General features: G+C 40.0%; 1 protein-coding gene and 1 long non-coding RNA gene across 4 annotated transcripts in view; one reads left to right on the top strand and one right to left on the bottom strand.

Annotated features, from left to right (window-relative positions):
• ITGA6 (integrin subunit alpha 6) overlaps positions 1-23475 on the bottom strand; it is an 80642-nt gene that overhangs the window by 7737 nt on the left and 49430 nt on the right. For all 3 annotated transcript variants that reach the window (XM_032292945.1, XM_032292942.1, XM_032292944.1), the window contains 18 exons: positions 22689-22882; positions 22459-22547; positions 21657-21775; positions 18332-18430; positions 17994-18055; positions 12973-13133; positions 12654-12797; positions 10845-10960; positions 10525-10714; positions 10353-10436; positions 10176-10255; positions 9946-10023; positions 9756-9858; positions 8342-8515; positions 6959-7057; positions 6750-6860; positions 6554-6652; positions 1-126 (listed from right to left, as the gene is read on the bottom strand). In XM_032292945.1, coding sequence (XP_032148836.1) covers positions 1-126; positions 6554-6652; positions 6750-6860; positions 6959-7057; positions 8342-8515; positions 9756-9858; positions 9946-10023; positions 10176-10255; positions 10353-10436; positions 10525-10714; positions 10845-10960; positions 12654-12797; positions 12973-13133; positions 17994-18055; positions 18332-18430; positions 21657-21775; positions 22459-22547; positions 22689-22882 — 2128 coding nt within the window. The remainder of the gene's footprint in view (positions 127-6553; positions 6653-6749; positions 6861-6958; positions 7058-8341; positions 8516-9755; positions 9859-9945; positions 10024-10175; positions 10256-10352; positions 10437-10524; positions 10715-10844; positions 10961-12653; positions 12798-12972; positions 13134-17993; positions 18056-18331; positions 18431-21656; positions 21776-22458; positions 22548-22688; positions 22883-23475) is intronic.
• LOC116561167 lies at positions 863-3228 on the top strand. The gene is made up of 2 exons (XR_004273322.1): positions 863-1089; positions 2553-3228. It is a non-coding gene; the product is annotated as an uncharacterized LOC116561167 (long non-coding RNA).

Raw genomic sequence — 23475 nt, forward strand, 5'->3', positions numbered from 1 at the left:
CTTCCACAGTATAACCACTAATAAAGCAAGCATCAAAATCCCAGCAAGAATAGCCACTAGGATGATCCACCAAGGTACTCCTGAATACTGAGCCGCAGTCTTGGAGGGAAACACAGTCACACGAACCTATTGGGCAGAAATGAAAGCAGCATGACTACATACTGTGGTGAGAGTTCACACCAGGAGTTTGTGGTACTAATTCTGCTTTTGAATATATTTTGGACAATGCAGCCTGTGAATGGATGACATGACTTTCTGATACAAGATCCTTTCGCTTAACAGAATATTGCTTCAAGAGGCGTTCCTTGAAGATCTTTCCCCAGAATCTTGAAAATGCTCGGTCATATTCGGACAAGGTGGTTACCTCTTTGTTAATTTATCTTAAATTTTTTTTGTTGTTGTTAACACAAGTAGAGAAAACTGTGTAATGAACCCTTATGTATTCATCATCCTGTTGCAGCATTTATCAATACACAGCCAGTCCGTGTATCTATCTAAAACAGACTGCTCTAAAAAAGATACCAGGTTAAATAGATCTAACAGTCAATCTGTTCTATCTAACCTGATATCTTTTTGAGAACAATCATACTTTTTTTTTTTTTTTTTTTTTTTTTTGAGACAGGGTCTCACTCCGTTGTCCAGGTTGGAATGCAAGGGGTATGATCCTGGCTCACTGCAGCCTCAACCTCCCAGGCTCAAGTGATCCTCCTTCCTCAGCTTCCCAACTAGCTAGGACTATAGGTGCATGCCCCCACGCACAGCTAATTTTTAAAAAAATTTTTGTGTTGAGACAGGTTCTCACTATGTTGGTCAGGTTGGTCACAAACTGCTGGCTTCAAGTGATCCTCCTGCTTCAGTCTCTCAAAGTGCAGGGATCATAGGTATGCGCCACCTCACCTGGCCTATACTTTAATTCGCTTTCAGCAATGAAAAGAAATGGGCCAGTTTAAAGATGTTGTGAAATACAAAAATAGGGATGGGGCTGCATGACTGATGGACACCATTTTACCTTTTTCTTAGGATATCACATTAAAGACCCTCAAACAATAACATACCCTAAAATGGCTTGGTGTCATCTTCTACAAAAAGGTATATGAACAAACGACCCAGGACCCATTCAGAAATAGCTTAGTGCTTAAATTGCTCCTGCTTCTTAGAAGCTTAAACTCTAAACATCGGATAGTTTGCAGATACCAATTAAATAGAAACTGGTTACTCAGAAACCTAAAAAGCTGCTTCTGGCAATTCCAACAACTCAGTTACATGGGTTTAGAATGCAAAAGGACTTTTGTAACACCAGGAACTGTTTTTCAGAGTATGCTAAAGACCTGGTGATTACTATGAACATGATTTTGTAAACTATACTGATTAGATAACTACTAGTTTGAAGTTTCTGATATTTCTGAATTAAGAGAATGTAAAGTAAAGGGAAACACAACTCAGGGGGAGCATTTAACTTCTGAGAAGTGTTTTTAATCAAGTATTCTATGTCTGTATTGAACCCTAGATGCTGTTATGTCTACACTGTGCTTCAATGCTTTTATACTATGCTGTGGTGGTTTTCTTTAAAAATCTCTCACCAAAGTACTTCTCTTTGCACTTCCAGGAAAGTTTCTCAACCTCACCTGACTTACAGAAAATACTTAAAAGCAGTAAAACTGCTTTTCTTTAAACATTGAATAGACAGCAGTTCACATCATGGGTTTTAGCCAATTATACAGACTGTAGCAGGCATGCATAAAACACCTTTATCAGCCACCATGTTTCCTGTTATGCTTTAAATGAGGTTTTCCACAAGCTCTGAGCCCCAAAGTGGCCTCACGGCACACTTCCCCTCTTCTTCCCTCCCACTACAAGGGAGAGATTACCAGGTTCAGCACAGGGACATCCACAATGAAGGGAAGAAGAAACTGACAGACCAGTGAAGTAATAAAATAGTTACGTGGCTGGTAAGCTGACGACAACAAAACCAACCAAACAGATGATTTCAGTAAGCCTAAACTGTATCTCGTTTAACTTTGCTGCCCTGTTATCTAACACAAGAAAGGTACAGTTATGTGTCCTTGGGGCAAGGTGGTCATGTGGAAGGGCCATCCTCATTTGTAAGAATAAGTTCTAGTAAATCTGGAAGTGGAGAGTGGAGACTGGTTTTTGACAAGGGGAATCAACTTTATTATAATGACACTGTGTACAAGTGCCTTTAAAACAGCTAACAATGGGGGAAGCCACCCCGGTAAATGGTTTGGATCCAACATTGTAACAACCGACCAAAGTAATTTTTGATTTTGCATCTGGAGTAGCAGGGTGGATGGGAATCCAGCTGAAGCACTAAGCCCCAGGCCTGGAACCATTCAGACTAGAACTGTGACATGTTTTTAAACAACTCACTGGGCATCAAAGACAGGACCGAAGTCAGGGACTGGGTTGGCTACACATTTAAAAGGCAGATATGCTCTGTGATCCTGGAGGGTGATGGGCCAGTCAGGAAGATTTTATTGGTTGTTCACTTAAACTGTCAATCAAAGGTGTTTTCTCTTTGTTTTGTATGACAGTCATTCTCCAGCTGGGATTGAGAACAAGGGGGAGTTGGCCATAGAGCCAGGTGACCAAAGATGGGAGACAAAGGGTGGGCTGTGATTCCCAGAGCTCCAAGCCTTATCCTGTCACACCAACTATTACTGATGAACAGGCGAGTAGAAACTACTGTAGAGCTTTACAACTCCAAAAATAATTTCTTTCCTTTGGTTTCATTACAATTTAGGGATTTCCATGGGGATGACGCACACCTGTGGAACTCATCCACCATGTGCCCATAAGGGGAAGATGGGTGTAAGCTCTGTTGATGCATTAAATTCGATTACCCACGAGCAGTGCTTAGACCACATTTGCTTGTCAACTGCCAAAATGCCTTCTCTAAATTACTCTGTAATGTACCACCCTCTGTTCTCCTTAAACATCAGTACACAAAGTCACTCAGTGAAGGGATTTTCGTATCTTTTACAAATCTATGAAGGACATCATCCACTCTTGGTGTTTCTCATATAAGAAGCCGTCTTATAAAAGGATCCATTTCTTAAGTTCTTCTCTGAATTTAGAGCCAAAGCAACAATCTTATTCCCCTGAAGAATTATGTACTTTTTATGGTCATTTAAATACAAAAATCTTTGACAGACAGGAAGCTTGGGTACTCTCTACTTGCTTCCTTAGGGATAAATGGGGACATATAAATACAACCAGTAAACAGTCCTCCCTCTCCCCACCCCCCACCAACTTCCTTGGTTAATTTGACAGTTTTCCTGGTTCTGTCTCTTACAGCATGACATTCTTAACAATCGACACTGTATCTTACCCAACTTTGCCTCTCTAGCATTTGCACAGGGAAGGCACGTGTCTTTCATAGGTGTTTATTAACAGGATAGATTTAATTGATGCTAAAATATAGCATAGCTTACCTGGCCCAATTATGTGACTTCTGCTCTCCCTGACTGCATTATATTAGTGTCCTAATTTAAAAGTGTTTTTTATTGTTTGTTTTGAGACGGGATCTCACTCTGTTGCCCTAGCTGGAGTGTAGTGGCACAATCTTGGCTCACTGCAGCCTCGACTTCCTGACTGAGGTCACCCTCTCACCTCAACCTCCCAAGTAGCTGGGAATACAGGCATGTGCCACCCCACCTGGCTAATTTTTGTATTTTTTGTAGAAAGTTGGGGTTTTTCTATGTTGCCCAGACTGGTCTCCAACTCCTAGGCTCAAGCATTCCACCTACCTTGGTCTCCCAAAGTTTAACAGTGTTTTATTAAAAGGTGAGCACAAAACTCTTGAAATTGGTTGGGTTATAAAGAATTTTTTTTTTTTTTTTTTTTTTTTTTTTTTTTTTTTTTTTTTTTTTTGCTTTTTTAAGCCAAATTAAGCTCAGATCTTCAGGCACAGAAAAACGACAGCTTAACCTACTAAAGAAATGTGCAGATATGACGTATGAGCTATTGTATTTCAGAAATCACAGAAAATAGAAAAGGTATCAGAAGACTAGAGGTTAAGAAAATGTCTTAATTTTCAAAAGACATGAGTTCTAGATATGAGACCAGTAACCCATTCACAAATCTACCAATTATTAAAGTAGGATCATAGTGAAGACACCAATTCCAATTGGGAGGCATGAGTTCTCCAAGCTCTAAGAATATAAAATGCCCAAGAGAACCTCATTTTCATTTGTGACCCAGCCATTAGACCGAATACCAGGGCCCCCAGCTCCATCATCTTCCAGAAGTGAGCAGTTGAGAGAAGACATCAAACCCAAGGTCTGGTCTGAGCTCTGCTTGTTGGTCAAGTGACCCCAAGGGGGAGACGTCTTTCCTTGGATTCAGTTTTCTTATCTGAATTTGAGATTTGGGGACTTTGTGGAGACCAAGCGTCACAGAGTTAAAGAACAGAAGCCCTGAGTCAGACAGTTATAGGTTTCAATTGAGGGTCTCAAATTATATCCCCTGAGACTGCTTCCTTGTTTGTAAAATGAGTACAATGTCTACACCTTAGTATTCTTCTGAAGTTTAAATGATAAGAGTATAAAGTAAGTTGTAGACATTTTATTAAGGCTTCGCTAATGTTAGTCCCTTCCCTCTAATGTTTTCTCTTTCTAGCTCTAAAATCTCAGTGATCTTCAAAGTTGCTGATTTAGTTATAGAAAGCTATACCTGTTACCTTTATAGATGCAGAGAAAGGATCCTTAGGGAAGGTGTGGTTGAAAGTCCCTTATAATGCCCGTTGATATGTCCTGGAGAGCCTGGGACAGTGCTGGTTGATACCACATTCCAGCAGCTTGCCCAGTACAGCATTTGTCTCAGGCAAATGTATCCTGGGGTTGGGTATAGTAACTCACACCTATAATCCCAGCCTTACTCACACCTATAATCCCAGCATTCGGGAGGCTGAGGCAGGCATACTGCTTGAACCCAGAAGGTAAAGAGCAGCCTGAACAACACAGTAAGACGCTGGCTATACAAAAAACTGAAAAATTGGCTGGGTGTGGGTAGCATCCCTATGGTCCCAACTACTCAGGAGGTGAGACAGGAGGACTGCTTGAGCCCAAGCATTCAATGCTGCAAGAAGCCGTGTTCCTGCCACTGCACTCCAGCCTGGGTGACAAAGCAAGACTCCATCTCAAAAAAATAAAAATGTATTCTTGTCTGGATAATAAATCATAAGGACCACTATATTTCAGAAAACAATGATTTGGGAGACTCCCTGAGTTTTCAGCTAGCTAAATGACTGAAGCCAGAACATTTCCATAAGTAGACTGGCAGATTAATGTAAGAGCAGGAATTCACAGTGTCTTTCTCCAGTCTCTTTTGCAAAACATTCCCATTCATGATTCCCACCATGACATGCAGTCATTCTGCCTCAAGATCTTGATGCTAGTCCCTTTGGGTTCTACACCCCCACAAGGAACCCCTCACTATTGGTTCACTACAGTGTTCTACACCTAGTCCTATTCAACATTTTTGTCATTACTTGGATGAAGACAGAGAACTTGCTTCTCAGTTTTTAAAACTTTCAGGGATAGAAAATTGAGGAAGCAAATGATGACGCAAGATTCAAAATTACTTTGAAAACAAACAATGGATCCAAAGCAAATCACATAAAATATAAAGATACACTTAAAGGCATACATTTAGATTTTTACAAACAGCTCAAGGACAGGATACTGGAAACACAGCTTGACAACAAATTCTGATGAAAACACCTGGAAGTTTCAGTAGAACAGTAACACAAAAATAGCAGCTGTTAGAAATTCAAACGTGCTGCTCAGCAATGGTTTGAAAAACCAAATTTTAGGCAGGTCTTACAGAAATGTGTTGCCAAGATGCTGAGAAGTAAAGGCCCCAGGGTAAGTGGGACCAAGTGGATCCCACCTCAGCTGCTCTGCCCGCGTGAGAGTCACACTGCCCAGGAAGGGAGAGGCTGGGAGCCAGTTCGGCTGTGCCCAATGTGACGCATAACTCGAGAGCTGGGTGCATAGCTCTGAGGAGAATAAGAAACATCCAAGGAGGCATGACCATTTCCTTCAATTATTTGATAGGCTGCTACATGGCCAAGAGAGAACTTATTTTAGACTTGTTCCAGAGACATAACCAGGGACTTACAAGGTTCAGTTCAGGTTTCAGCTATGAAGAGCTCTTTAATAATAATTACAGCTGGCCATGGCATGGGCCATCACTGGGGCATTCCACCAATGGCTGCAGCATTAGAGATGGTGGAAGACACAGGTTTCTACAGGGCTGTGAGGTGCGCACCCTCTCTTTCAGTTGAGCTAATAGTTCTTAAGTCTACCATGGGCACTGCTGAACTGGATGACCCTAGATTTACTTCTTTTTTCAATGATTCTATTGAAATACAGCTTGCAGTGCCAGTACCTTAAGACAGTATTTTCTCCCTAATGGAGGTAATAGGGCTATGAGGGAAATGAGCACCACAGCACATGACTTCAGGCCCTGGGTGTAGAGTACAGGGAAGAGAGACTTGCTCTGAACCTGAATGAAGCTGGGAACCTCTCACCTGAGTGCCTGCATTTGGCAGCTTGATATTCTCAGCAGCAGCAGTCACGTCAATGAAGGCTCGCACAAAAATGTCCAAGTAGTTCAGTTTGGAATATTCCTGTTTGGAGACAGTTAGTGAATGCATTAGGGAGGTGAGACATGTCCTAGGCAGAGACAAATTACTTCTATGGGACAGCCTCATGCCAAGGTCATACCTCTAGAAACGTGCTGTTCCATAACCTTGAGCGCAAAGTCAGAGACGCCTTGCTGTCCAGCCCTCGCAGCGGGCATCTGATGTTCACACAGTTCACGTTCACGCTACAGTTCTAGACAGAAAAGGAAGACTGGTCATCAAAAGACATTGGTCTGAAGAAGTCCTTCCCCTTATCCTCTCAAAAATTCATAACTCTTGAAAAATACTTACAAGAGTCTGGTATTTTCTTTCAGCAAATAAAGAAAATTTTCTGCTATCATCTGTCTGTTTTTCAGTAATTTCCCGTTTCTTCCTTGAGTTGTGAGATTCCTGAAAAAAAATTATATCCAAAATAGCTCCAATTTATTTAATTCTTTGTTGCTACCATACAAGCCTCTTAAGCATACCCTCCTAAACAGTGCCAAATTCACATGATCAACAATATTTGCCTCTCTCCTGCCAAAGGCACAGAAATAAATGTAAAATCAGCAAGTACTATCACTCTAAATTCAAGTTTATTGATTTACTCATAGTGCTAAATTTATTAAGTAATTCATTCCTACTCTGATCTTAAAACTCAAAGAAACAGAAATATGTTCTCTTTGACCCTCTGTATCCCCACCAAACTGTAGAAACACTGAGATCAGAGATGCCTCCAGCTCTGTTCCTAAAACTTGGTAGTCAGCACATCTTGAAGGAATAAGTAACACTGAAGAACAGAGAAAGCAGCAAAAAGACCCATTTTATAGCTCATTCAGAGCACAGCAATGAAAACTAAGCCATACAAGAACTTTTAAAATTGCATTTTTCTTACAGATTAGTAATAACGATTCTCTTGATTTTTAACAGATGAGAAGATCATGCCATAAGTCACCAACTCCGATCACTGATCATACCCAGTCACCTTAGAATTTAAAAGAAACAAGCATGCAAACCTTCATCAAGCTGGAGCACAAATGATAGGCCAGTTATCTAAGCATGGAGCAGTATAGAGAGGGGTTTAAGAGTACAGGCTTTGACATCAGGCAGAGCAGGGCTTGAATGTGGAATCTGTCTCTTAACAACTGAGTGACTGAGAGTTATTGCTCTCTGAATCTTAATGTCCTCATCTGTGAAATGGTGGGGATAATGAAACTCCCTCATAGGACCATCCAGAGAATGAAATGAGAAAATGCAAACAAAATGTTTAGCATAGTGCCAGAGATACAATAAGTACACGATAAATAATTACTATTTTTAAAATAAGCATAAAAAGCTTTCAAGGTTACCCACTAAGATGCCATTATCTTTTGCAATGAGTTTGGTCCTACTTGGCATGAACACTGGCTGGCCCCTGGGTAATAGCAGCTTCTATTACCCAAGAGCATCTGCCAGTTCTCCTTATTATGTAATATACTAGGAAAAGTCATGAAACGTGACGTCATGAGGAAACATCAGAAAACGTCATTTGCCTCAACGAGCACTGAATGACTCTGCCTTGTGTACTATAATGGTCGCTAACCAGCAAAAATGCCTCAGAATGCCAGTTTCCTAAGGACAGTAATTATTTTCCCCCCAAAAGTTAGTTTCTCTAATTTGCATTTATGGAGACATTAGATAAATCTACCAACATACCTTTAGGTTCAGGAAGTTGACCTCCCATTGTGGCTCACAAGTTATCTTTTCCAATCCTTTGGATTCTACTTTCACCAAATAAAGCAACCATTTGCCATTGCTAATTTCTTTTGGCCACTGAATGTTCAAGGTTGCTGTGCCAAGGTTTTTAAGAGGTTTACCTAAGTTAATTACCTGTTAGAAAATAATACATATTCTCTCAGTCTAATGTTCTCAATGTAAATTTAAGTAGCCACTCCTGTTACCAAGAGAAGGAAGCTAAAATATCCAGCATAATCCTATAATAAAAGCACAGGCTCCAAAAAATGGACTATACATAGGGCATTCAAAGTAAAGACTTGTGCTTAAGGATTTTTGTAAATAAAAACAAAAAGGTCAAAGGGCAAATGATAGCTAACTCATTCGAGGAACAACTGCTGTATGCAACAGAGTCAGCAGTGTAGACATATCATGTTCTCAACATATGCCCAGGGAAAATTATGTGTGAATTTGTGAACTGACCTGTGACCACCCTGCTTGGCCAATAACAAGGCCTGTGCCAAGGCAGTGTACCAACAACCTGCTTCTGGAAAACCCCATTCACTGCAAAAATGAAGCTGCCTCTGTTCCAGAGGAGATTCTGCAAAACTGTTAGGACAGTCATGAATCTGAGTGGCTAAGCTGGGAACAGAGCGACATCCTGCAGCAGAAGCCAAACACAGGAGGTAAGAGCCCTCTTGGTGTGGAGACTGTCTCAGAACTCAAAGACTTCTTGCAACCACACCTGCATAGAGATCGTAACCACTGCCACCACCTGCCCCAGCTGTGTCTGTAATGCTAAGAGACACACAGGAGAATTTAGCCTCTTCATCCTGCTGGAGTCAGAGGTGGGCCCATGCTCGCCATTTGAGGCCTTCATCACAACGGTCACTATGCCTTCAGAAATGTGATTTCAGCTGCACAGACCTAAACCCATGTGTGAGTTACAAGCAGACTCTGTATCATATGTTGATGTTTATTCAACAGGATAGAGAGTCACTGTGATTGCCTACTTTGAAATGGTTCAGAGCCAATCACTGCCTTTCCTACAGGCATAAACTAAATCTGTATTCACCACAAAACTGGGCTTGTGAAAGCACACATTCGTATTCTTTCACCCACAAACAATAAGAAAGATGACCTTATAATAGAGGAAGGAATAAATCATAACACATTGTAAACTGAGCTGGATTCTGAACAGTGACAGTTCTCCATCCTGCAGGATACAATTTTTACTATAAGCCAGTATATTGTTTAAAAACTGGCAAACTAATTATTAACTGATGATTTATTTACAATGCTTAATATTATTTATTTATTAAAATGACATACTCAAGACCATAGCTAGTATATGTTACCTTTTGGTATGATGAAAGGACCAACTGCTCCAACTTACCCTGAATTCATACTCTATTAAACTTCCCACCTCATCTTCAGATTTCATAGCTTGCTCGCCAACAACTGTACCTCCAAAATACACCTGGGAAGGTTTAGCAACTCTGTCAAATTTAAAAACACCAGTTTTAGTGAGGATTGTAAATGGTTCTTTCAAACACTGATTTGTTATGCTAAACACAAACACTTACCCTGAGACCGATAAAAGCAGTTCAATAACCACTTTTGCTTTAGCTGTAATTGGAGCCAAATTATCTTGATTGCTTGTTCTAAAAATGAAAAGGAAACAATAAGGTTGTATTTTACCAGTCAGTTTTCTCATCACAATTAGACTTCTTTTATGAGTTAGATCAGGGCCAATTCATTGACTGCCCATGTTTTCATGAAATAATTCTGAATGGAGAGGTTGATGTACTCTTACGTTTCTAACTTCAGATTAATATCCAGATCTGGGGTATTAAAGGTGACTTCAGTTGTACTTAAAACCAAATAAAAAGTAACCTAAAAAAATACAAATAGCTGTTAACACAGGCCATGCATATAGACACTGCAATGGTATTTAAAACAGTGAAATACAGTATGTGATGGCATCACCTACACTTGAATTTCTTTTAAAAGGATTTCCAAGCTCACAGTCAGCTTGTGAGCCATTCTGGTTGGCAACGCAACTTAACTGTTTCTCCTGTAAAAGAAACACGCACTAGGTCACAATCCATTCATTTGTCACACAGGGTTGTTTTTGCCCCTCCCAGCTGGTCTCTAATACTTACTGGGAAAGCCCTCAGTTCTCTATATGCAGAATACGTCAAAGTGTCCGGAAACGTTGCAATGAGTTTAGCTTCATGGGCATCATCGCCATCTTTTGTGGGACTCCTTGGGTTGGAAGGGCTGTTTGTCACTGTTATTTCTAAAGCAATATCCTTCTGATCTTTTAGAACTAGTTCTGGTACACCTTTTTGACTATTTAAGAAAAAAAAAAAAAAAAAAAAAAGAACAAAAAGGCAAAGTCCTCAATACATTTCCAGTAAACTTTCTTAACACCCAACGTGAAGCCAGAATCATTTTTGCTAGTACTAACAGCGATTCTTACATTGGTAAATAAGAAAATTTGTCTTGATTTCCTTCTCGGGTGCAAAACTTATATTCTAGTTTAAGGTTGCTGTTACATACATTGTCGTCTCCACATCCCTCTTTTAAGAAGTGCACCTGTAGGAAAATCAAACTATTGTTAATTTATACCATTCAGGACTCAGGAAGGCATCTATGTAGGTGACTGGTTATTTCCACACAGTTTATTTCCCTGTGTGATGATTATCATTGCAAGATTCAAGCTTTAAATGTACTTTACCACACATCAAATTCCCATTTTGTCCATTAGTAAAATTTGTGTTTTAAGAACACTTTGACCAGGGCATGGAGGCAGTGTGGTATAGAAGGGTGTGACCCAGTAGCCATACAGATCTGGGTTTGAAACCCAGCTCTGCCCTTACTTAGTTGTGGGGCTTCTGGCAAGTCACTTAACCTTTCAGAGTCCAAGTTTGATCATAGGTCACATGGGGATACCACCGTTCTAAATTTACAGGGCTACTGTAAGAAGTATCAATAATAACAATGATGCCAATGATTATAACACTCGATTTACAAATCTTAACTCATTTACTCTTCACAACAGGCCTCTAGAAAGATACTATTACTATGAGCCCCATTGTAGAGATGAGGAAACAGAGCTTAAGGTCAGGTAAGCAAACGGCACACTAGCACCATGCTAATGGGTGCTTGATAATCACACTGATAAATAATTAGGAAAATCATCTCTGGCTACGGAGCTAGGAAGGTACACAAGGAATATTAACAAAGCAATAACAGAAGTACATAAAAGTATACAGAAATATAAGGAACTATGTTTGGTGACAAAAATGATTGGCAATGTGTAGATGAAAGCGTCAGCTCCTGAGCCTTGAGGCAGTGAGGACTCACTTGTGCAAAGCTGCATCAGTAAGGCACCAGTACCAGGAGCCCCAGAGTGGACAGACACTCATCATCAATTAGATTTTTTTTTTTTTTTTTGAGATGGAGTCTCATTCTTTTTGCCCAGGCTTTAGGGCAGTGGTGCAATCTAGGCTCACTACAACCTTTGCCTCCTGGGTTTAAGCGATTCTCCTGCCTCAGCTTCCCGGGTAGCTGTGATTACAAGCATTCTCCACCATACTTGGCTAACTTTTGTATTTTTAGTAAAGTCTGGATTTCACCATGTTGGCCAGGCTGGTTGGTCTCAAACTCCTGATCCCAGGTGATCCACCTACCTCGGCCTCCCAAAGTTCTGGGATTATAGGCATGAGCCACCACACCAGGCCATCATCAATTATATTTTGAAAGCAAGAACATAACATAATGCCAAATCAAGCTGTCATAGCTCCTTGGGCTAACCTTACATCTTAACCATCCTAAACCCCTAGCAAGCGGACCCCACCTCATATGAGGTATCCAGCAGGCCATCTAATAACACATTTTTCTTCCAAAGATGACTTAGGCTACATTAGGCACTAATGTATAATGCTTTCCATATTTCAGTGTTCTCAATGGTAAAACACAATGTATTTTTCCATGTACAGCTAAAGGAGAAACTGTGAGAATATAAGCTGTACCAATTATAGTCTCGATAAGTTATAATGGCCAAAAATGAGAAGAAAAATACACTCTGGCCCCAAATTGTATTTCATATGTTTTTATGTTTATTGATAATTTGGGGAACAAGTGTTCTCTAGCAAACTTTGCATACATTAAAAAGCATATTAATACAAAAGAATGGCCTTTAAAGCAAATCACTAGTTCTATTCCCTTTGATTTAGCATCATAATGTGGCAAAAACTTTGGCAAAACAAAAGTCAGAGAGACTTACATCAGTATGAGCCGTCTTGGGTTCATTTGAATTCAGAATTGGAAGAATTTCTGGAAGTGAATTTACTCGCCTGCGAGAGGTTGGCTCTTGGATCTCCACTGAAGCAGTTATGGGAATGGGACGCAGTTTATCTCTGATATTTTCCTGAAAATCATGCAGTCATAGAGTTAAGCGGGTACAAATGCTATTGAGGAATTCCAGAACAATGATTTTGTATTGATTAATCGGTTGCTAGAATAAATTTCAGTAATCTGTATATCACCATATAACCTTCTTCTGTCCTCTTTATAAAACAGATCTGACCATCTGCAGCCCTCACCTGTAGCCAGAGGATTTCCTCCATACACACTTTCTGTTTCTGCCCATTCAGAGTTAGTTCTTGAGTATATTTGGGCTCAGAACCTTGGTTTCGAAACTGAACTCTTGAGGATAGCCCAGATTTTCTTCTTTCTTTTTCAGCTTCAAGTGTGCCCACAATTGCTAGATAAAATTAACAAAATCATATGAACATAAGTGCATTCATACACAATCCAGCCATAAGCATGTTGAACTTAAGATTTTAATTCCTTGTAGAAAACACTTTTCCCCATTGACATTGTTTCTCTTCATATTTCCTGGTAATATGCATTTGCACAATTGTAATGTTCAAATCAAGCTGTCTTTTCCTTCCTTTTGCTTTTAATAATATTTTAAAGTTAATTTTTCACTGGGCCACCTGGGGGAGCTCAAGAACAAGTTAAAACCTTTCAGCAGCAGCAGTTCTTAAGAATCAGTTTCTGGCTGAAGTTCATGAACCCACAGAATACTAATGATAAGTAGAAGAACCCAACACTCCCCCAGAGGATCTAAACTGATTTTCTCCCTTTAAACAGTCAATGCTTATTCAAGTGGCCTTGTGCCTTTGCTATTCAGAAAAGGGCTCTAGAACAGGAGCATCTCCTGAGGGCCTGTGAGGATGCAGAACCTCAGGCGCAGTCACACCAGAATCTGTGTTTTATTAATAGCATCACCAGATGATTCTTAATACACATTAAAGTTTAAGAATCACTGATAAAGGATAGTTGTCTAAACAGAGGAATAATATATTTTAGAGATGGAGAAGTCTTTTGACAGTAGGATGGTTCTTTACCTTAATAAAAAAGAGGCTACCCATGGTGACTCATGCCTGTCATGAGGACTTTGGGAGGCCAAGGTAGGTGGATCACCTGAGATTAGGAGTTTGAGACCAGCCTGACCAACATGATGAAAACCCGTATGTACTGAAAAATTAGCTGGGTGTGGTAGCACATGCCTATAATCCCAGCTACTCAGGAGGCTGAGGCAGGAGAATCACTTGAACCCACAAGGCAGAGGTTGCGGTGAGCCGAATTCACACCATTGCACTCCAGCCTGGGAACTAAGAGCAAAACTCTTGTCTCAAAAAAATAAAAATAAAAATAAAAAATAACTGTTAAAAGGTAAATTATATTCCTTTTAGTGGATGGAGGGCCTGTCTGTCAGCATAATACAGCTCACACAACCAAACTGCCTACTCTGCACTGAGCAAGAAGGCACAGCCTGTTCTTGATAACCTACACTAATGGAACCTGGAGGCAAGCCAGGATGTGGACAATCAGAATCTCATTTTTGACTTCAGAATGCATTGTTGGTTCATTAGAGGTAGCTGCTAACTGTGTTTTTCATGGGCCAATACTTAAATTACTTACATTCATTAAGCACTCACTAACCAGCAAAAGGGAAAGCAAACCTCCAGGATAAAAAAGTCTGCTATAGAAAACACAGTAAATGAATAACTCACATTCTAATATTCACCTTAGAGTTGGAAGGGACCTTTTCTGGGAGGCTTGGGGTCATACCAAGAGGGACAGAGGCATCACCGGCTTCTAAGTCTCTATCACAAACATAGAAGCTGACTGCTTTCTACAGGGTGTCTGGTCTCACTTGCCTCCTGACAACTGCAGGAGTCAATCCTTCCCTAACTGGCTATCTTTCCCTTCTTTTCTACCTCCCAGCACGGTTGGCCTGCTTGGCTAAGCCCCACCTTCCCCTTCAGATCTCAGCTTGGATCTCATCTCCTCCAGGAAGCCTGTCCTGACCTCTCGCGATCCTAGACATTCCATCTCTCTGATCTCTACACTTAGGCCCACTACGCTGTGATTTCCTGAGTGTCTCTCACACTGGGGCAAAGCCGAGGACAGGGACATCAGTCTTATTCCCCACTACAGTCCCCAGCAACTAGCACAACACCTGATAGATGTCTGAACAGAAGTGGGAGTAACTGGTTCCCCACTTGCACACACATGCACACACACACGATGTGACATTATTCTTATGCTGAATGTGAGCTATTGAGACCAAAATTTAGAAACACTGACAGTTTCAATAATAATTTATTGTCCATCTGGAGAATTCTTAAATGTCACAGCTGCCAAATGGAATGCTCCCCAACTTTAAGCCTTCTGCAGCCTTGACATCATCCATTTGTAAGTGACCTGCAAGCTTCACAAGGAACCAGATAAAGGCTCACATGCTGAGTGCCCCTCACAGCAGAAGTATGGGAGGTGTGGGTGCAGGAAAACCGTTTATCTGCCAAATCCACTCTAACCTTCCCTAACCCTCCAGACAGTCCACATCATCTTAAAATCTTTGCAGGCCACCTTTGCTGACCCCTTGAGGGGCAAGCCACGTAGAACACTCATGACAGCTCAATTATAGATATCTGTATGTATGGAACACCGCATCCGAGGACTGCTGAGCTAAAATAGCCCCGTCAAACAATAAGCTCACATTCTTGGATACTGGGAGAAGATTTTAGATGTATTAACTTATGTAGCTTTGTAGAAGTTGTTTTAGTTCATTTAGAATTTGCTGTGGAAGTAAAAGCAATGAAAGCAAATGTTCTTTGAATGTCTTCAAAGGAAATTTCTACCTGTAATAGGCCACCCATAAACACCTGGTTAATGGAATAGCTACATAACATTAAAGTAATACACATGGCATCAAATGCTGCACATACAGCAAGGAGAAAGTCTTATAGGTGATTAATTTGGGGGAAGACAAGGAGTGCTCTGATGAGATTTCACATCTATAGTCAAACTGAGAGTGATTTGAAAAAATGGCAATCAGAATAGAATAAAAATGTTTCCCCATTTTCGCTGCCTGCCTAGTCAAAGAATCACTATTTCTCCTTGTCGCTCTCATTCATTCCAAACAGTGGTAAAGGGCCCATTATCCAAGTAGACCAGTGTAAGGTATGGCACTTAGGTAAAAATAGCACAAATGATACTGAAAGGATAGATTTTGAAGAGTCACGGTATACATTTTCTTGTCATTAAAAGCCACACAAAAATTTGCCTTCCACACTCGACAAAATGCCAGCTGCATCAAAAAGCAAAGCGAAAGGCCACAGCTCCCCCTGTGCACAAAGTCATAATCCACCAACTCCAAGAATGCTTCGTGCCAGGTCTGCAGGTCCCATGGAGAGACCACACAGCAGGAGACGACCCCGCAGCAGGGGAGACGGAGAAACCACCTGTGGACAGCTTGAAATCTGGGAAGCTACGTGAGTTTATGGCAGTGAAAATCGGGTGTAGGGACTAAAAAATATTAAAGATAGTCCATTTATTTAAACCGTTCCTTTCATACTTCATTGAACTTTATCACAGGTCAGTATCGTCATTGTTGCCTTAGTGGAAACGTTCATTAGTGTTACATAAAACTTCATATAGAGTTAAAGAAGAATTAGAGTACAGCTAAGAACAGAGCTGTGGTATGAGAGGATTCACCGTCCCAAACCCTAGTCCTTATGTGGCTATTTTTTCCTTTTTCAAGCAACAACTTTAGGTTATTTGAATTAGGTTACATTCTGGAATATTATAAGGGACACCTTTTTAAATAAAGAAAATAGTACTACTTTGGATAACAGCGAGAACACTTCAGAGGACTCATTACCTCACAGTATATAGCAAAGGCTGACAACCCACATGTAAGGACAGAATGACCTTGTTCTTCACAAAGTGCCCCTTAGTGGCAGATACAGTACACTAGAATCCCAAGCTGCCAGGACCATGGCCTGACCTGGAATGAGAATTCCCTCATTAAATTCCTATGCCCCTGGCCTTGACTCTGGAGCCAGGAGTCTGGTGGCTCACAACTGAAGAGGTGTCGCTGCTATTAAAACACGCCAGAGGAGGCTGGGCATGGTGGCTCACACCTGTAATCCTAGGGCTTTGGGATTCCAAGGCGGCAGATCACGTCGTCAAGAGATCGAGACCATCCCAACATGGTGAATCCCCATCTCTACTAAAATACAAAAATTAGCTGGGCATGGTGGTGCGCACCTGTAGTCTCAGCTACTTGGGAGGGTGAGGCAGGAGAATTGCTTGAACCCAGGAGGTGGAGGTTGCAGTGACCTGAGATCGCGCCACTGCACCACTCCAGCCTGGCGCCTGGTGACACTCTGTCTCAAAAAAAAAAAAAAAGCCAGAGGAGAACTTACTACCACTCTTCTTAAGAGATCATCAACAGTATCAAAATTCTTGTTAAAAATCCTGTCTTGCCCCATAAACATACACACCTACTATGTGCCCACAAAAATTAAAAATTAAAAAAAACCCTATTTGGAATTACAAAGAGAGGAAGCAGAACAGTATCTAATACATGACGAACTGCCTTTCACGTCTTCTCCGGTGATCACCACCACGACTCTATGCTCTAATTACTATTAGAGGCATTGTTCTGAACGGATGGGAAAAGACAAACTCAAATGTAAAGGGACTTGCCCTGTACTGTAGCATCAGTCAGTATCAAAGCTGAAACAGGGAGCAGAGACCACATCTCTGACCTCTCAGGGCCAGCCTGCAAATTCCCCAGGGGCCTGCTCTTGGGAACACAGCGTGGGTGTTCTGAGGCCCAGAGGCCACTCTGGGAGGGAGGGGACGGGAGGAGAAGGCAGCCTGGCAGCGATTCTGTGCTGTGCTCTGGCTCCTGCAATTGCCCTTCCACAACCACCACCCACCACCTCACAACCACAAAATCAATTTACCACACTGCTTTTCAAAGACAGAAACAGAGGAAATGGTTGTGGTAGCAAATAAGTACTTTTCCAAGCCATTCTGTCCTAAACCATCTGTTCTGGAAAACTCAAACGGCAACCAAGTGGAGAGTATTTCCCCCCTCACTGTGCTGTGCCCTCCTGATTAAAAGGGAGACAAAACACACTTAATTCTTTACACAGGAATTGACAGACCCATTTTGGCCACTGCAATTTTATATTTCTGTGATTTGTGCAGAACTTTCAACCTGGCAGACTGAAAATAGATATATTTTAAATGTACTTACATACTGAAGGATTATAACCAGCAGGTTTCGCAGTATATTCGAAACAGGCTTTAACCTTGAGGCTGAATAAAATCAAACACATATTTCTTAAAAGATCCATTATTGCAGTGGAAAAAACCCAACACGTTCCCTAGCTCTCCAATGCCCCCACTGTGCACAGATGAGCAACGTGTTCTCCACAATCCCCGCACTGTCCACAGATAAGCAATGTGTTATATAAACGCTTCACAGACCCTCTTCCCTTTGCCCAGCACTCCCGCAATCTTCCCTGTGGCTCCTCAGGCAATAGGGTCATCAGGAAACTGAGGGGGATCCCACCAAGACAGAGGGACGCTCACCATATCCCGCTAGGCGCCCCACATGCCATTTTCTGACGGAGGTCGATTCTGTTAGGAGTTACTGTGATGGTTTTCTGAATATTAATCACAGGCCTGGCTCTGAAGGCAAAGGAGTGAAAAACAAGCTCAGCCTCTTGTTACCTTGAATGTGAGACTAATTCACATACTAGATGGCATCCTTAGCAGCCCAGCACAGCTTAAAACCACAGGAAAACAAATGCACATGACTTTTTCCCCCACTGTTGAAGAAAATAACTGTTAATACATATAAATGTATATAATTCAGAGCCTCATTATAGAATATTTTAAAACATACACAACTATGAATATATGTGCAACATGTAAGACTTTCAGAGTTTTAAAGCAAATATTTTGTCTCTATTCCCACCCAAATACCCAAGTAGCCTTGTATGTTCTTCAAGACACATGTCAGTCTGTTTCTGTTAAAATTATCTAAAATTAAATACTAAAATATATTTATAATTTCAACTAAATTGGGAACTTAATTGTCATTGTTCTGTATATGTTGCTTTTTCTAATTCATAAACATTTCACAGGTCTTGTCCTATGTATACACATAGATCTAGTTGTTTTTCAAGCCTAATGGCGTTACACCGTATCAATGTTAACGTCCTTTATTTAACCAGTACCTAACTGGTAGGCATTCATGTTGTTGAGCTTTCTGCTTTCACAAACATCATCCATACACACATTTGAGTTTATCTGTGGGATACATTCCCAACAGCAGAATTTCAGAATCAAAGAATATGTGCATTTTAAGTTATGAGTAATTTTGCCAAAATACCCTCTGTAAGAATTACACCAATGTACACCTAATACCTGAGATGCTCACGATCAGCATGTCTACAATATGTGAGTTAATACAGGCAATCCTGAATTTGGGAGTCTCCATCTTACAAACACTTGCCCTTCTCTTCAGCCTCCCTCAGAGTCCCCCACCCACAACCTTCACTCTTTGCCTTCCCGTTGCCAGGACTGACAACTTTTCTACCCCCATGATATCTGCAAGCAAAAACTTGAACTTTTAAACCTCTTCCCACCTCTGCACTGCCTACTCCAACCCCACAAACACTTGAGAAGCTAGAATCCAATTCCATACCCTATTCCGGTTCACTGTCTGAAAACGTCTTTTCATATGTTTTGGCTGCCCTGCTCCCGGCAGCCACAGGCATCTCCATGGGCTATGGCCTGACTACAGCCACAGGCACAAGAAATGCAGGTATGCAGTGGGTTGGGGGGTACGAGTGGGTAGGGAGATTGCCCCACCTCCCACCTCCATTGCTCCCCACCAGAACTCAGAATGGGGCCTGGGGTTTCGTTACCACATGGATTCAATTAGGCTGACTCTGGTGGGCTTGTGGTAAACCCAGCCATTCTGGAGAATAGTGTTTCTATAAGAAAATGCATTCCAAATCCCAAACAGCTAGCTCAAACTTCTGGAATCAATCTGTCGGTAGGCTGGCGAGAGCACAAGTCCATTCATGGAGAAGGTAGGGGCCAATAAAAGGCCAAATACTACCCATCTTCCCTGTTTTTCTATTTTCCTTTATCTTCATTGTTTACCTTTCCATTTTTATTTTGCATTTAGATAGCTACTAGGTTCTAAGAGACTAACTAGATAAATTCTTAAATTTTGAGAGCATATTTAAAAGGTGAAAATTCACAAGTATTTTAAAATCAGCTGCCACCGATATAGTATTTTATATATTATAGTATTAATGCTTTAGGGTGACATAAATTTCAAAAGAAGATATTTTAACAGACATTTCTGCTTAGGGCATATTTTCTTTTTTTTTTTTTTTTTTTTAACATACAACACATACAATTTTGAGGGCACAGTATATATGAATTATGAAAATGATGTCTTTTAACATAGAAAATAAATCTTACTGGTTTGGCTGCCTCATGTTTAAAATTGACGTTTATTTACTAACTACCCTGAAGTGCTAGTACAATTTAGTAGAAAAAATGCCCAGGATTAAAGTTGGGAAGATTTAAGTACTACATTCTGTCTCTCAGGCTCCAGGCTTGAAAGCTCAAGCAAGTCCTGGGCCTCAGTTTCCTCATTTGTAAAATAAGGGGAGGTTAGTCCTCTTCTTATCAAACAATTGTTGAGTTTTACTTTCATGCTATCTGCAAGTAAAAAGGGAACAAGTGTACAGGGCTGATAGTCAACCTACTTCTGAGGACAGGAAAGTAAGGATATTAAAGTATCAATTACACACAGACAGAGGCAAATTCTTAACTGACTAAAGTTAGTTCATCTATTGTATGGCCAAGGAGAGATATCCCCATAGTAAAAATTTTAAAAACCAGGTTACACAGCAAAAGTTACAGTGTAGCCTTTTGATGATACCCTAGAAGTACAGAGATGCTCAAAAGTTTTGTGGAAGATGGGAATAATGTACTATACTTTCTATAATTCTATATGATTAACTTTTTTTTTTTTTTAACAAAAGAAGAATCTGCTACTTTTTGAAAATTAAAAAACAAACAAAAAACCCTTCCTAGTTTTGATGGTGATTTCCAGCAGCGATGAAAGCACCAGTTAAAGGAAGACTCAAACACCGCTGATGGGAACCGTCGCAGCCTTTCTGGGGGTCATCTTGGTGAAACCGAATCAAAAGTCTTGACATGCATGTGGCAATTTCACATCCAGGAGCTTATCATAAGGAAATAATCAAGGATATAAACAAAAGAATGTTTTCCACAGCTTTTTGTATCATGGGAGCAATAAAAAAATTGTGAAGCAACGTAACCATCCAGTGAGAGGCCAGCAGTTGGTTAAGTAAGCTATGAACCAGTCAGCAGATGCCTCACAGACAGCTGTCAACTTTCTTTTGGAAAAGTACTCAATGACATAGGAAAAATCCACTATATATCCTAAAGAGACAAAATTACAAAATTATGCACAATTATGGTCTTAATTTTGTTAAATATACAACACAGTACAATCACAAAATATAAAACAATAGAAATCAAGATCTTGGAGTTTAATAATGCATGGTGAATTACAGGGGATTTCCTTCTGTATGTTCTTTGTACTGTCGCATTTTATATGTGTTGTTTTTTCATTATCAAAATTAAGGTTTTAAAAATTTATGAAGTAAAAATTCTAACTTGGATCTACGTTTTCCTCAAATACTTTAAAATATTTTACAAAACAGGTTTTTATTACATTTTTTACTACCTTCAAAAAAAAAAAAAAAAAAGAAATAGCATCACAATTCATATAAACCTTTAAGCATAGGTATGACGAATTATTATAGCACATGCTTTAACGCTAAAATCATAGATAACAGACCTGAAAATAGTTACTGAATCTGAGAGGGACCCAACAGCAACATCAGGGTAGGAATTTCTATCAAGGTCCATGTTTCCAGCAATTGAATATCCAAAATACGGTGAGGTACCCTCGAGAACCTAAAATACACAGGGCATCCGAATGGACATTACACTATCAACATGAACTTCTTAATTATGCTTTGAAAAAGACACACAAGTTTCTTTTGAACTGAAATTTGAGAGTTCACTTATAAGTAAATTATATTAAATTATATACAAGTCATAAATATGTATACAATCTAACACTTTATACATTTTATTTCATAAAAGTCATCTGATTTACATAGCATCTCAAAGCATAAAAGAGCCCATTTCTGATGAGCTTGTTTACTACATTAAGTCAATCAGACCATTTCAAACCAAACCTCCCTGCCTTCCCTACAAAGTCTTATTTTTCTCAAAAGAAATGTTTAATTTTTGGTGTCTAAATTCTCCATGTAATTACAGTGATCTGTTTTGTTTGCCCAATTTCATCTCTATTTAGTATGCTACTAAAGGGAATATATCACATTTCCTCTCTTTATGCCATCAGGATAGAACAACATTCCTTTGCTTTGGATTATTTTGATTCCTATCTGAGAAATGTTACAATCAGAACAAGCAAGTCATTGCATTTATATATTTATTCTGAAGGTACCTTCTATTAAAACATTTAAAAAAACCAAAATCCATATTATTATGGACTTGTAAGTCACTTAAATATTCTATTATAAGGCAAAAAGCTTAGACTCCAGCTGTAGAAATCCAGGTTATTTGGTTACCTGTGTTGGTTTGGTATTTATTCCATTTGCAGATCCATGATAGATAAAAACCTTTCCCATGTCATCATAGGGAGCTCCAATTGCAATATCTGTTGACAACATCACTTTTTAACAAACATTTTAGAAACACTCCAGTACAATGTTTTAAAGTAAGATGACATAAGCACTATTATTTAAACAACCAAATTATCTATCTATATATCATAGCCATTTCACAATCTATTATCTACCTGGGTAGCCATCTTGATTAATATCTCCAATATTTTTTACTGCAATGCCAAACATAGAATCTTTGGTTCCATTAAGACGAATTGGCTTCACATTATTCCATCTGCCTTGCTGGTTCATGTAGACATACACTGCACCTCCAACTTCTCCATCTCTATCAAAATACTGTGGGGCTCCAATAACTATATCTTGCCATCTAAAAACATAATGAGGGGAAAGAGCTGTGAACCATCAGCTAAAATACCAGCAACAGAAGTCTAGGTACTAAGGCTACAAAGAGATAGAAAGGCCCTCAACGCCAGAATTTATGACTCAATTGTAACATTTTTAAAAAGCCAAGATAGCCTGTAATAAATGCCCCAAGAAAAATACTAAAAGGTAAGAACTCAAAGCCAGTTCCTCAAGTCAGAGCCACAGTGCAGCAGGGCTCCCAGTTAAGACCTCACTATTCTACCCTACACCAACCAGCACCAACAGCCACAGATCTGTTTTTGACTTTACCACCAATTCCTATTTTCAACAGGAGCTGATGCTCCATCAGCCCCATAAGAAACCACGGAACAGAATCATGCAGGTATTGTTTTCTGAGTTGACTTTTTTCAAATTTTAATTCTTCATGGACCCTTGATCCCAAGATACGAGTAAAAACTGAAAATCAAAAATATAATCCTATACCCTTGGGAGGATATGAGTATCTGTCTGCTGCCATCATACAAATGATAAAGATGGGTTGGTAAAAATGTGGCAGCAAAAATATTCTTGACATCAACTAACCTGAAAGGATGGCTC

The sequence above is a fragment of the Sapajus apella genome, unplaced genomic scaffold, assembly GCF_009761245.1.
Source record: "Sapajus apella isolate SASKATOON/1434 unplaced genomic scaffold, GSC_monkey_1.0 scaffold28, whole genome shotgun sequence".
NCBI lineage: Eukaryota > Metazoa > Chordata > Mammalia > Primates > Cebidae > Sapajus > Sapajus apella.